The 15990-nt window shown below is 29.7% G+C and overlaps 1 protein-coding gene across 1 annotated transcript; it reads left to right on the top strand.

The window, feature by feature from the left end:
* Nucleotides 1-458: 458 nt before the first annotated feature.
* Nucleotides 459-1487, top strand: LOC116015780 (AP2/ERF and B3 domain-containing transcription factor At1g51120-like). Its single transcript, XM_031255953.1, has one exon. The coding sequence runs from the start codon at nucleotides 459-461 to the stop codon at nucleotides 1485-1487; it is 1029 nt and encodes a 342-aa protein (XP_031111813.1).
* The last annotated feature ends 14503 nt before the right edge of the window (nucleotides 1488-15990 follow it).

Below are 15990 nucleotides of genomic sequence, written 5' to 3'. Positions count from 1 at the left end.
GAGGGCTTTAATTGTTTGGTCCCGCAGTGGACCTTTGCCCAAATTATATTATGGATCATGGTCGTCCAAATCGAATTATGTACTAAACTTATGTATATAAATATGTACATAGTAATATGTTAACTATACGTATATAATATATATTAATTGTACTAGGTATATAATAAATCAATTGGAAGGTTTTGGTATGCATTATTATATAAAATTATTTTTTGAATGAAGATTTTTAATTTTTTTTAAGTGTGTTTATTGGATAATTTGGATTTACTGCTTAAATAATTATGATAAACATGATGCAAGGATTTGCTGAATTTAACTTTAGAATAGTTGCATGCATTCTTCTTGTTGATATGATCCTGCATGCAACTGGAAATAATGATTTGTTGCATTATTACAAAATTGTTTTGTTTTAATTGTTTGCATTATCTCTCACACAAGATTTGACAGCGGAGGAAATGATGGCGAGTGGCACGACGAACGTGACGACGGTGGAAGCCTCCGATTCCGGCAGCTCCACGGAGCAACACCGCCGTCAGAAGCGGCAGAGGCCGGACCCGACGACCGCCGTCGTCATCGGCTCGTCGAGGTTCAAAGGCGTGGTGGGGCAACAAAGCGGCAACTGGGGAGCTCAGATTTACGCGAACCACCAGAGAATATGGCTGGGCACCTTCAAGACGGAGGAGGACGCGGCGGCGGCTTACGACAGCGCCGCCATTCGCCTCCGGTGCGGCGACGCCCACCGTAACTTCCCCTGGACCGCCATCACCCTCCAAGAGCCCTCTTTCCAGACCCAATTCTCCACCGAACAAATCCTCAAGATGATCAAAGACGGTTCCTACGTCCCCAAATTCTCCGACCACTGCAAAACCCTCTCCCTGACCGGCCAACCGGTCAGACTCTCCACCCGAACCGGGGACGAACCCGGTTCGGTTCTCAAAGAGCTCTTCAAGAAAGAACTGACTCCGAGCGACGTCGGGAAACTGAACCGGCTGGTCATCCCGAAGAAACACGCCCTGAAATTCTTCCCCCGAACTCTCGACACGGCGGCGGAGGACGACGGCGCTGATGACGTGGAGCTGGTGTTCTACGATAAGGCAATGCGGTCGTGGAAGTTCCGGTACTGTTACTGGAAGAGCAGCCAGAGCTTCGTGTTCACACGGGGTTGGAACCGGTTCGTGAAAGACAAAGGAATCAAGGCCCGAGACGTTGTCATATTCTCGGCCTACGAATACAAGGATAATAATAATGGACCGGGTTCGGAAACCCGGTCCATTTGCGTCTTAGATGTGGAATATACTGACCGCCGCGACGAGGACGGAAATGACAACAATAACGGTAACAACGGGGTTGAGGAAAAGACGGAAGAGGACAGTGTTGAGAAGGGTGATGAGGGTATTGAGGAAGGAAGGGAAGGGGTAGAAATGGAAATGGGGAATAAGGATGTGAAACCCGCCGGGTTTATGCTTTTTGGGGTGCAAATTATTTAAGCTGAAGCTGGGTTATAACTAATTGGTATTTAGAGACTATATAATTATTATTATTATTATTATGTCCTAATTGTCTAATCAATTTAGACACCTTTTATTAACAGTGTCATGTAACTCTCTCTCTGCTTTGTTCTAAACAAAAGTTGTGCTTTTAGTTTTTCATTTTAACATTTGAGGCTAAATAAACTGAATCATCATAGCAAACTTAACTGATCGACATTTAATTCACACACTTATTTGTTTCTCTACGTACTAGTTTTATATGCGCATTGCGCGAATGTGTTAATGCCCAATGTTTATATTTGAATAAATATTTAAAAGTATATCAATACAAGATTATATAAGAGAAGTTTATACATGGGTAATTGAATGTCGAATTTTTTTATTTAAATATCTAACTCAAAGTATATGAATCCAAGATAATATAGAAAATTCATTATAATTATTACTAAAATAAATGTTGCCAACCTTGTAAAATCGATAGTCTAAATATTTGGTCTAAAAATGATAGTCTAAATAAATACTACTTTTAATTTGAATTTTTCTAAGTGTTCTTAATTCTCTTTTGAGTAACATTGTCATTGTCTTCATCTTTACTATTTGTTCTCTTCCTTTTTGTTGGTAGTGTGTTATTTGCAATTCGGTTATTGTTGGTAGCATAGATGACAACGTCATGCAATGGGATTTTGATATAGGAGCTATGGACTTTCCTTTAGATGTTCTGCTTGGGTTCATTTGGTTCAACCATTATTGTTGAATGAGTTATTGTGGATAAAGAAATTCGCAAGTTTAAGAAAAAATATTAAATAAATTAATAAAAATTTGAAAATTTAAAATATTATGTATTCCAAAGATATTAAAAAGTAGTTTCTCTGGGTAATGGGTTATTTGAGTACTTTCATTGTCAACAAATCTGCCAAGTAGTTAATATGATTGTTTTTAAACTATTCTTTTTCATTTTTTTCATGGTGTAACTACTAATTTATTTAATTCAACAAGAGTAAAATAAAGTGATTCCGCTTCAATTTGTTGGGTTATTATTTGAGTACTCTCTTTGTCAACCAATCCCCAAGTAGTTAATATAATTAGTTTCAAATTATTTTAAAATTTTTTTTCATAGTATTAATAAAATACTTGGTAAATAAATATATAACATTATTTTGTACTATAACTTTGATATTTAATTACAAGATATTGTAAAAATAAAATAATGGACAATGTAATGAATATCAATTGATAAATTTGAATGTAAAAAATCTTTGCATGAGAGAAAATAAAGACAGTGTAACTAATGAAATTATTTCTCTTATTTAATTAAATTTTTTGATAATGAATAATTTTTTCAAATAAAGATATTGTAGACACATAATTCTAAATTAAAGAAATACATATGTATCATTTTTTGTTGTAGCTACTAATTTATTTAATTTAATAAGACTAAAATAGAGTGAGAAACTTAATTATGTCAAATTTGATTGAGATGAAGTTCGAACATAAGACTTTTCTTATAGAAATTAATGGGTAAGTTAAAAGTTAACGGAATATTAACGGAGAAGAGAATATTTAACGGAAAACTTAACGGATAATCATAGGAGAAGAGAATATTTAACGGAAAACTTAACGGATAATCATAAAAGAAGAGAATATTTAACGGAAAACTTAACGGATAATCATAAAACTAAGGTTAAATTAGGTAATCTCTATTAGTAATATTAATCTGAATTATCTTAACCATCTATTTGATTAAATAATTAATCTGAACCATTCATTTGATTAAATAATTTGACTGCCATTTTTTCTACCCATTTTAGGCCTAACTCTCTTTGGCTCTTATTAGTATAGTAGATATCTGACATGCCTCAGAGACTTAGAGCGCAGGCGTCCAATTTACGCTTCTTTTTTAAGTTTGTAACGTGTTTATTTTTTTTATTCTCACAATTAATTTAATCATTTTTAATCTCTTGACATTTTTAAATCAACAAGGGTCTATTTTAAAATTTAAAAAATGATTTTTGAAAAATGACTTATTTTTCAGAAAATAATATAATTTTCTAATGTTTAATTGCATGCCAAAATATTATTATTATTTTAAGTGGTATGCTGCTGGTGGTTGCTAGTGGTGGTGTATCGGTGTGGTGGTGGTTGGGGGAGGGGGAATGGTTGTAGTCATAATAATAATCGAGAAACTAAGTTGAAAAGAGATGAGAGAGACGATAAATACGAAAAAATTAAAGAATTTAAAAAATTTCTTTCAACTAAAAATCTAGTAAGTCATTTTTTTTATCAAATTGAACTTTTTTTTTTCATGATCATAATGAGTTTTTTCTTCTGAAAGTCATTTTTCGAACCCTAAGTTCAATTTAAAACATCCAAAATACTCTAATATGAATAAAAATGGTGTTTGGTGAAAATAAGTATATCTTAAATATTTTGAATTGAATTTGGTCCATTTGAATAATTAGAGAAGATCTACCAAATTAAATAGTCAAATTATTGGTAAAAGACAAAAATTAAAAATATTACTATACATAGTTGAAAGAGTTAATTCCAGCAATGGTCCTCTGACTATGCTGATTTTTCAAAATTAGTCCCCGACTTTTAATTTGGACAATTTAGTTCCATTGACTTTCAAATTCTTTCCAATGTTGGTCCTTTCGTCAAATTTTGGTTAAGTTGATGTCAAATGAACGGGTAAAATTGTCTGTTCACCTATATAGTGTATTATTACTCGTATTTCTTCTGTCCTATACACTATATATATGAATATAATCTCAGTCGAAGAGATTTCGACTGAGATTATATGGCTTCGATTGAGAGTTCGACTGAGATTATATTCATATATATAGCGTATAGGATAGGAGAAATACGAGTAATAATACACTAAACAGGTTAACACAATTTTACACATTCATTTGATCTCAACTTAACCAAAATTTGACGAAATGACCAACATTGGACAGAATTTGAAAGTCAAGGGACCAAAATTGTCCAAATTGAAAGTCGGGGAATAATTTTGGAAAATCAACATAGTCGGAGGACCATTGCTGGAATTAACTCTAGTTGAAATATCAAAATGGTATCATCTCTTGATAGGTGAAATATAATTCTTTTAAGGAATAAAGTTCAAATAAGATATTCAACTTTTATGAAAAGTGCAATTAAGTCATCAAACTCTAAAATGTTTCAAATAAGCCATTGAACTTGAAAATATGATACAATTAGACCCTTTTTTTTTTAAATCTCCTATAGCAAGTTAACAATAGGTTATAACTGATTTATGGGTAACCGTGGTTCTAGTTCCGAACCGATTGTTCCCGATTTAAGAAAATAGCGAATCATCTTGGAGAATTGGGGGTGGCGGGGATTCCATAGGAAAATAATAAGGTGAGAATTTGAATTACATTGTTTGGTAAACAGAAATATAATGATCAGGAATTGAAAGGGAAAATGTGAATAAAGACTAAAATGTCATTGTATAATAATAATAACAATGGCAAAATATATAGTAATTTACCTTGAAATTACAATTCTATAGTTGGACGGAATTGTAATTACATTCCCTCCAACCAAACCATGGAATTGTAATTCCATGTTGTTTGGTAGTAAAGGAATTACAATCCCATTCTAAAAATTTTTGTGGTTGAATAATATATATTTTTGCTATACAACAAAGACAAAAGAAAATAGTAATTATATTACATCAATCTCATAGAAACAACTCCAATGTTATCAATTCTCAACAAGAAACAAATACCAATTGGTGGTGACATATCAAAAATATGTTATCTTAAAAGCAAGTTACTCTCATAAATTATTAATGGTTTTATGGGACTAGGTGTCCCACAATAAAGCGTATAGAAAATATAAATAAAACAAATAAAAGTAATATTATTAATCAGAGATTGGGCCCAAACAAATAAATAATAAAGTCAGTCTAACAAGGGTCTAAGCCCAAGTTAGATTAGACATTTGACTCTAGCTCTTGAGGCACACTACTTAGAGAATTGGAAACTCAAACCTAGGTGTTGTGGTTGGGAGAGTAGAGAAGTGTCTTATTAGTGATTGGATGTGATGTTAGAAGGGGGCAAAGGAGCCCTATTGTAGTGTTTGCACCCCCTTAGCTTGAAACAAGTTGTTGTAATGACTCAATTAATCATGGTGACCATAAAATTATTGATTTTCAATTCATGTCTTGATTAATCATGTCCACTTGTCGTCACCACAAGCCGCTACCATGTTTAGACTTACATAAGAAATATAGTAGACTAGCTAAAGTAAGGTGTAATTATGCATTTACAAGTCAGAGTTTGAGTCTTAACAACTACACTTCTTTCTGTTTTTACTAGCTTCAACTTAACTTGAATTATGTAATCTTTTAAGCTCCCTTTAGCTCAGTTGTCTTTGGATCCTGACCTTATGGGTCTATAAATTATCATAAGCCCGATACATATCAATTTCTTTATAAACATTATAAAATTATAATAAATAATTCACAATTAAAGCACTATCTAGTCTCCAACTCAATATCTTTAAACCCCATGTTTCTACGCATCATAAGATCATGATAAATATATAATCCAAAGTTCCACAATTAGACTAAAAGTGGATTGCATTCTATATATATATATATATATATAAACCATCAGTTATTCCATGAACGCGGGTTCACCTTACAAGGTGGACCTAGATCAAAATACACCATTTAGATACTGAATGTTCACAATTTAAATTGTGAACATTCAATGTGTAAATTGTGAACATTTAGTATATAAAATTGTGAACATTCAATATGTAAATTGTGAACATTCAGTATGTAAATTGCGAACATTCAATACATAAATTGCGAACATTCAATACATAAATTGTGAACATTCAGTATTTAAATTGTGAACATTTAGTATATAAAAATTATGAACATTCAGTTGTGAACATTGAGTATATAAATTGTGCATTTTTAGACTCGTATCTACCCTGCAATGTGGATCCGGGTCCAGAGAATAATTTGTCAAAAAAAACCACATATATGCTCACACATGGAACACTTCAACATCCCTCCCGCTATTGTCAAGCCAAATTAGCATTTAACTCTGCACAATCCCGCCATGCATGCATCGCCATTTGGCAACAAGCTGATGAAAAGTTCTTCACTGCACCTTCCTTTTCCAAAGTGGGAAGAGCACCAAGAGATGGCATGTGTGTTTTTCAATTGAGCTCTTGAATTCGAATCATGTGAATTCAACTATCGTAAAATTCATGAGAGAGTATTTTAACATCCTTTATAGTCTTATTTGGCATGAACATGATTAGTCTCGGTACGTAAAATGCTAATGTATCTTGAGAAAACGTGTAGTCAGACAAAAATAATTTTTAAAATATTATTTTCTTTGTAAGCGTTCCTGACAAATAGTTCTTGGCAAATTTTAATGAATAAATGTATATTTTTAATATATTAAATGTACATTATTTGTATATCAAATAATGTAACTTCAGTACTGAAATAATATTCTTTCAAAAAAAGAACATGTAGTATATTAAAAATATATCTTTAGTATAATAAATATGCATTTTATGTTAGTGATCTATCTTACAATGTAGATTATTCTTTAGGTAACGTTTAAGTTAATCTATAAGGTACTTTTAAAGTAGTACCCGATTTTACTTTTCTTCTTTAGTTTTCAAATTTGTTAGTAGAGTTGATAAATCAATAATTATGGTCTACACAGTTGTGTGGGCTATACTATCGAATAATATACATTCAGTACACAAATAATATACTTCTAGTATATTAAAAATGTACATTGTATTTAGATAAAGTATATTATTTTAAATAATATATATTCAGTATACAAATAATATATTTTTAAAGTATACTAAAATATACTTTTTATTACGATCCACACAACACCGACCGTGTAGACCATGGTTCAAACAATAATTTGCCTTCATAAATGAGATTGGCCGGTTCGATTCGACTGTGTTCAAATTATTTAATCAAATGGATGGTTCAGATGAATTACTTAATCAAATAGATGGTTAAGATAATTCAGATTAATATTATTAATAGAGATCACCTAATTTAACCTTACTTTTATGATTATCCGTTAAGTTTTCCGTTAAATATTTTATTCTCTGTTAATATTCCGTTAACTTTTAACTTACCCATTAATTTTTATAAAAAAAGTCTTAGGTTCGAACCTCATCTCAATCAAATTTGATATAATTAAGTTTCTCACTCTATTTTACTCTTATTAAATTAAATAAATTAGTAGCTACAACAAAAAATGATACATATGTATTTCTTTAATTTAGAATTATGTGTCTACAATACCTTTATTTGAAAAATTATTCATTATCAAAAAATTAAATTAAATAAGAGAAATAACTTCATTAGTTATATTGTCTTTATTTTCTCTCATGCAAAGATTCTTTACATTCAAATTTATCAATTGATATTCATTACATTGTCCATTATCTTATTTTTACAATATCTTGTAATTAAATATCAAAGTAATAGTACAAAATAATATTATACATTTATTTACCAAGTATTTTATTAATACTATGAAAAAAAATTTAAAATAATTTGAAGCTAATTATATTAACCACTTGGGGATTGGTTGACAAAGAGAGTACTCAAATAAAAAAATTAAAATAATTTGAAGCTAATTATATTAACTACTTGGGGATTGGTTGACAAAGAGAGTACTCAAATAATAACCCAACAAATTGAAGCGGAATCACTCTATTTTACTCTTATTGAATTAAATAAATTAGTAGTTACACCAAAAAAATGATACATATGTATTTCTTTAATACCATGAAAAAAAAAAGAATAGTTTGAAATCAATCATATTAACTACTTGGGGGATTTGTTGACAATGAAAGTACTCAAATAACCCATTGCCCAGCAAATTGAAGCGAGAAATTACCTTTTAATATCTTTGGAATACATAATATTTTAAATTTTCAAATTTTTATTAATTTATTTAATCTTTTTTCTTAAACTAGGGATTTCTTTATCTACAATAACTCATTCAACAATAATGGTTACACCAAATGAACCCCAAGCAGAACACCTAAAGGAAAGTCCATAACTCCTATATCATAATCTCATTGCATGACGTTGTCATCTATGCTACCAACAATAACGGAATTGCAAATAACACACTACCAACAAAAAGTAAGAGAACAAATAGTAAAGATGAAGACAATGACAATGTTACTCAAAAGAGAATTAAGAACACTTAGAAAAATTAAAATTAAAAGTAATATTTATTTGGACTATCATTTTTAGACCAAATATTTAGACTATCGATTTTACAAGGTTGCAAACATTTATTTTAGTAATAATTATAATGAATTTTCTATATTATCTTGGATTCATATACTTTGAGTTAGATATTTAAATAAAAAAATTCGACATTCAATTACCCATGTATAAATTTCTCCTATATAATCTTGCATTGATATACTTTCAAATATTTATTTAAATATAAACATTGGACATTAACCCATTCGCGCAATGCACATATAAAACTAGTATTAATAATAAAAATAACAACAACAACAACAACAACAACAACAGCGTTACCAGTAAAAAAAAAGAAATTCTACAAAATTCCAAATTAATAATAATAAGGATATATAATTAGCTTATTAATAATAATAATAATAATAATAATAATAATAATAATAATAATAATAAGGATCCGGAATTCAAGCAGTCATCATGTTCAGAAAAATTACTAATTATTGTAATGAATATGAATATAAGGAAGATTGTGAAAGGGGGAGGAGCACAAAGAATCGATAATTCATAATTTTGAATAAAATACATGTTGTTGTTTGACTATTAAAATAACACTATAAGTACTCTCAAAAGTAAAGAACAATTCTACCATTGAATATTGTCTATTCTTCTTTGCTATCTCTCCTTATTGTTGAGTAATAGAGTCTGTTTTCGTCTTTGCCTCCGACCTATCTCCCAGGACAAGGAAAAGCTCTTTAAGACTCTAGTTGATGCATTGTTATTTGTCCAGAGAATATCAACGCTCTACGATTAACCAACAAACACTTAAGTGCTTATTGCATTACTCCTATGTGAATTTTTCCCTAATATAGTTATACTTACTGAATATCAAAATATAAGTGTAGCTCAAGATCTTGCAATAACTAACCAACAAGTAATTAAATTAATGATATATAACGCAATGCAGATTATCTACATATTCCATTTATACACTTATTTTAGAACATTGAATTTTTGTTATATTTGTTGCATGTAAGGAAGACTCATAGTATAGTTTATTTGTCGATTCTTATATGTTATAAATCATAATATCATAAGAAATGGATACTTTGATGAATTATGAAGCATGAGTGGTCTGCCCCATCAACGGTTATGCACATTGCATTTCAGTAGTTTGGATGGGTATCATCCCAAAAAGCTATACACTCCATTTGGTAATCTGGAGTGAAGTTTGGATTAACAGTTTAGATATATGATTCATACATTCTGATATATTTTTGTTTGCATGATGCCATTATGATTATTTGAATTTTGAAAGCATAGAAACAAGTTTATATGCTTGAATGGTCTTACCTCAAAGTTAACTATCCACTATCACACAATCCTTTATGTTATATGTTAGACTCAAGATTACTAACTTCTCACAATAGTTAGAGGCTTGTTTTATATGTATAAAATATTGACAAAAATTAGGCTTTAGATGTGAGTTTTACTTATATATACCTGTGAATCTGAAACATTTTGAAATTTAGTGATTGGTAAAATCAATTTATTTTGCAGTTTGACTATCAAAACTAATTTTAAATAATACACTCCTCAATCAATATATTTTGCACCGTGAAAATCTACCAGAAGTACACACCCCTAAATTCTTAAATAGTTTGAGATTGTATGATTTTCTTAATCATTCATTGACATTAAAGGTCGGTGCACTTGTTATGTTATTGCAGAAGATATACCATTCTCTTAGTCTTTATAATAGTACGCGGCTCATCGTTACAAGATTGGCAGATCACATTGTTGAAGCAAGAATAGTTAATGCGACACGTAAAGGAACCAAAGTTCTTATCCCTCGAATGTCTCTCACTCTTTCTGATACGAGATTGCCCTTTAAGTTCCAGCATATATAAATAATTCACGTTGATGTTTGCATATGCCATGACTATTAACAAAAACCAGGGCCGAACACTAACGTAACTCACGTTGGGTTATTGCTGAAAAAACCAATCTATAATCACGGTCAATTGTACGTGGCTTTCTCCTGAGTCACCCATCCTAATGGACTGAAAGTTTTAGTTCTAGACGAGAATGGACAAGATTGTGTTGCTACTACCAATGTCGTCTACAAAGAGGTTTTCAATAATGTGTAAATACAATCGGTAATAATTTTTTTTCTAAGATGGCAAAATTGTTATATACCTACACAAAAATATATCTCCCATACATATGAATTAGAATAACAATTGATTCATATAACTGAGTTACTAGAGAACGAACATATTTGTCCAATTTATAAAAATCATAAACATGATATATAAAATAATCTCTAAAGTTCCAGCACCGCATGCGTACATCTACACATATTAGCTATTAATTCAACAATTATTTGATCAAATTCAGACAATGATAACATCAGAAAGCATAATCAATCCAAAACATATCTTCAATTGCACTATATAATATTTGATGTTATAATTTATATAATTATATATTGATCCAAATATTCTTAATATATTATAACAAATTCATTTCGTGTATCGCACGTGTTAAAATACTAGTAATAATAATAATACTAATAGTTGCTGTTGGTTAGTTGTTGTTGTTGTTGTTGTTGTTATTATTATTATTATTATTATTATTATTATTATTATTATTATTATTATTATTAATGAAATTTGCTTTCAAAAAAAATGAATGAAATTTTACACGATGTAGAATTCATATTGCATTGAAATGATTAATTAATATCAGAATATTTTTATTTATATTGAAAAAAAAAATATGTATGCTGAAAAATTGAAAATGATAACCGAAGTATAATGTATAAAGTTACAAAACAATTGGTACAAACTTCTAATAAAAAAAATTAATTATAAGGGTGCACTATTATATTCATTTAGTCATTAATGTTAGACTTCATTACTTCAATATATAATAATGGAACTATAATAGTGAAAGGACAATTTTGTTTTTTAAAAAAATATAATGTACATACGACATTTAAAATACAGTATATACATTGATTAGCATAAAAAACAAACAAAAATCATGAACAAATCCTAGATTAGCACATAATGTTTCTAGATATGGAGATACATGAAAGTGTGGAACACGAATATATATATATATATATATATATATATATATATATATATATATATAGTAATGATCAGGTGTGGTCTGGTCATTAGGTGTGGCCATGCGGCTTATTTTCAGCCATTAGATCACATCAACTTATCAAATCAACGCGCAATATATATATGTTACAGAACACACCATTCTACGTACTAAAACGCACCAGAGGACAGATAAAACACACAATTCCACACAATATACTAAGACGTACTAAAATGCACCTATTCACTTAAAATTCATCAATATACTTAATAAAACACATCATTCTACATATTAAAATGTACCACAACGTGCCTCATGTCAGATTATAAGCATACACTATTTACACATATTAGAAAAATATTTGCTAAAATATGCACCATTCTACGTATTAAAATGCACCACAACGTGTGTTAAAATGCACAATTCCACTTATTAAAAATATCATCCCCAGATTATAAACATGCACTATTACACTTATTAGAAAACATGTATTAAAATACACACCATTCAACGTATTAAAATACACTAGACGACGGATTAAAACACACCATTATACAACACAGTTACACATCATTTTACGTATAAAAATGCACCAGCGGATAGATTAAAACACACCATTCCACAACACAGTTAATGCACCAACATACGTAATAAAACGCACCACAACATGTATTCAAACGCACCACACTATGTAATAAAAAGCACCATTCCAATTCATGTAATATAAATACTAAAATTACCATAATAACCCACTTAAGCATACGCAAATTTCAGTAGGATTAATGAAATTTGACGGTGCAGATTAGGTCGCATGACCGTACCGGAGCTCGCCACCGCATTTGAACAAAAATCTATATCTACTATACTAATAAGAGTCAAAGAGAGTTAGGCCTAAAATGGGTAGAAAAAATGGCGGTCAAATTATTTAATCAAATGGATGGTTCAGATGAATTATTTAATCAAATAGATGTTTAAAATAATTCAGATTAATATTATTAATAGAGATTACCTAATTTAACCTTACTTTTATGATTATCCGTTAAGTTTTCCGTTAAATATTCTCTTCTCCGTTAATATTCCGTTAACTTTTAACTTACCCATTAATTTCTATAAGAAAGATCTTAGGTTCGAACCTCATCTCAATCAAATTTGACATAATTAAGTTTCTCACTCTATTACTTTCAAAAAAAAGTTTCTCACTCTATTTACTCTTATTAAATTAAATAAATTAGTAGCTACAACAAAAAATGATAAATATGAATTTCTTTAATTTAGAATTATGCGTCTACAATACATTTATTTGAAAAAATTATTCATTATCAAAAAATTAAATTAAATAAGAGAAATAATTACATTAGTTATATTGTCTTTATTTTCTCTAATGCAAAGATTCTTTATATTCAAATTTATCAATTGATATTCATTACATTGTCCATTATCTTATTTTTACAATATCTTGTAATTAAATATCAAAGTTATAGTACAAAATAATGTTATATATTTATTTACCAAGTATTTTATTAATACTATGAAAAATAAATTTTAAAATAATTTGAATCTAATTATATTAACTACTTGGGGATTGGTTGACAAAGAGAGTACTCAAATAACCCAGCAAATTGAAGCGGAATCGCTCTATTTTACTCTTATTGAATTAAATAAATTAGTAGTTGCACAAAAAAATGATACATATGTATTTCTTTAATACCATGAAAAAAAATAAAAAAGAATAGTTTGAAACAATCATATTAACTACTTGGGGGATTTGTTGACAATGAAAGTACTCAAATAACCCATTACCGAGCAAATTGAAGCGAGAAACTACCTTTTAATATATTTGGAATATATAATATTTTAAATTTTTAAATTTTTATTAATTTATTTAATCTTTTTTTCTTAAACTAGAGATTTCTTTATCCACAATAACGCATTCAACAATAATGGTTAAACCAAATGAACCCCAAGCAGAACACCTAAAGGAAAGTCCATAATTCCTATATCATAATCTCATTGCATGATGTTGTCATCTATGCTACCAACAATAACCGAATTGCAAATAACACACTACCAACAAAAAGTAAGAGAACAAATAGTAAAGATGAAGACAATGACAATGTTACTCAAAAGAGAATTAAGAACACTTAGAAAAATTCAAATGAAAAGTAGTATTTATTTATACTATCATTTTTAGACCAAATATTTAGACTATTGATTTTACATGGTTGCAAACATTTATTTTAGTAATAATTATAATGAATTTTCTATATTATCTTGGATTCATATACTTTGAGTTAGATATTTAAATAACAAAATTCGACACTCAATTACCCATGTATAAACTTCTCCTATATAATCTTGCATTGATATACTTTCAAATATTTATTTAAATATAAACATTGGGCATTAACCCATACGCGCAATGCGCGTATAAAACTAGTATATATATATATATACAAAAAAAATCGTAATTAGATCAAGTATTTATTTTTAATTTTACTATATAGACTATAATTAGTAGTAAACAAATAAAATTTATTTGTTAAAAAAAGTGAAAAGTAAAGTTATAGGGTTGTGGATTTTGCTAGTCTGACGCACTTGTTCAATTATATATGAACACTAGGTCGATTCATCATTAAAACAATATGAGTTGTTTGAACAAACTCGTGTAATCAAATTGGTTACTTTCATTAAGAAGCTAACTTATTTGTCATCTATATATATATATATATATATATATTTGGCGATAGTCATAATAATAGATACTACATTATGGTTGGCAATAATAAATAAATTAAATTAAATTTCGAAACCAAATCATATAGTACATAATAAATAGGTGGCCGGGGGGTTATGGTTCTTTATCCTACGCCATAAAGCGTTGGGCATCAGTAGATCTCCGTCTTAATGAGGTGAAAGATTGAAGTAGGGTGGTCAGATGGGTGATTATAGGCGTGCCAGCACATCTCCATCAATGCAGGGCGTAATTGCATAACCACCTCACTGAGCAAGCCATGTAAATATATAATGCCCCTTCACCATCACTCCGTCTTATAGTTGTCTTGTTGAAAAAAATATGTTGGACACTTGGACCCAATAAAAGAAAATTCAAATATAGGACTAAACAATTTTTTTCATTATTATATTAGGTAGCCCAACTTATGTCAAACCAATTCTAAACCCTCATAACTACTAGAGGAGGTAATCACGAGTCGCCCCGTCAATCTCCAAGTTCGCACCCATGTACACTGTGCACACAAGGAGTTTTCATCTCCTATGATCGGTCAACGTCTTTCAATGATCCCCAAGTTCTTAGTGTGATTTGAACCTCACGAGACTTTATGATGACTACTAGCTAGTCAAATCAATTGAGTTAGCACTGCCGGACAAATGTAACTAAACAATTTTGTTTACCACTTATGTTGATTAAGACTCGTTAAAATGTATTAAATGCTAATTTGTCAAGTAGCTTGTAGTTCAATGACACCTTTGTGACTATCCCAAATGGGAGGATAGTACTAAAAGAATGCTTATTTATACTCTATTTAGTGTGTGAATAAAATAACACCACAACAAACGCGAAAATAGCGACGAAAATTTCCGTGAATAGCCACAGATTCAGTCCATTGCTAGAAGTGGCATCGCTATTCACTTGCGACGAATTCTGATTTCTGATTTTGTCGCTAAACAAAAATAATTTGTTGCTATTTTCCTCACTGCGACGACTTGAATGACAAATTTTGTAACGGAATAGCGACGGAACTTTTCATCACTAGTTTGTTTCTATTGTTTGCAATGAATGTCATTTAGCTACAGCTTAGATACAGAAATATCCGTTGCTATTTCGTTGCAATTCTTTATTGTTAGAAGGTATTTAGCTACGGATTTGTGACAGTTTTTGTCTGTCGCTAAATTTTTAATATTTTAAAAAAATAATCTGCCACTAATTAATATCTATTATATGTATTAAACTATAATATAGTACTTCAATAACATATATAATTGCAAAATATATTATATTAAGAAATTCAAACTCAATAACAATAACAAGAGTATAGTATTGTAAAATGTTATATCGTTTGAAACGGTACCAAATATATTAATACACATAATCTAATGGTCACCTAGGTTTTTAGCATT

The sequence above is a fragment of the Ipomoea triloba genome, chromosome 4 (assembly GCF_003576645.1).
Source record: "Ipomoea triloba cultivar NCNSP0323 chromosome 4, ASM357664v1".
NCBI classification, from domain to species: domain Eukaryota; kingdom Viridiplantae; phylum Streptophyta; class Magnoliopsida; order Solanales; family Convolvulaceae; genus Ipomoea; species Ipomoea triloba.
The sequence above is the reverse complement of the archived record's forward strand: the minus strand, read 5'-3'. Positions and strand labels throughout refer to the sequence as shown.

Bases quoted from the DNA above. Each gene is read 5' to 3' on its own strand.
- LOC116015780 (XM_031255953.1), top strand. From the start codon at position 459: ATGGCGAGTGGCACGACGAACGTGACGACGGTGGAAGCCTCCGATTCC.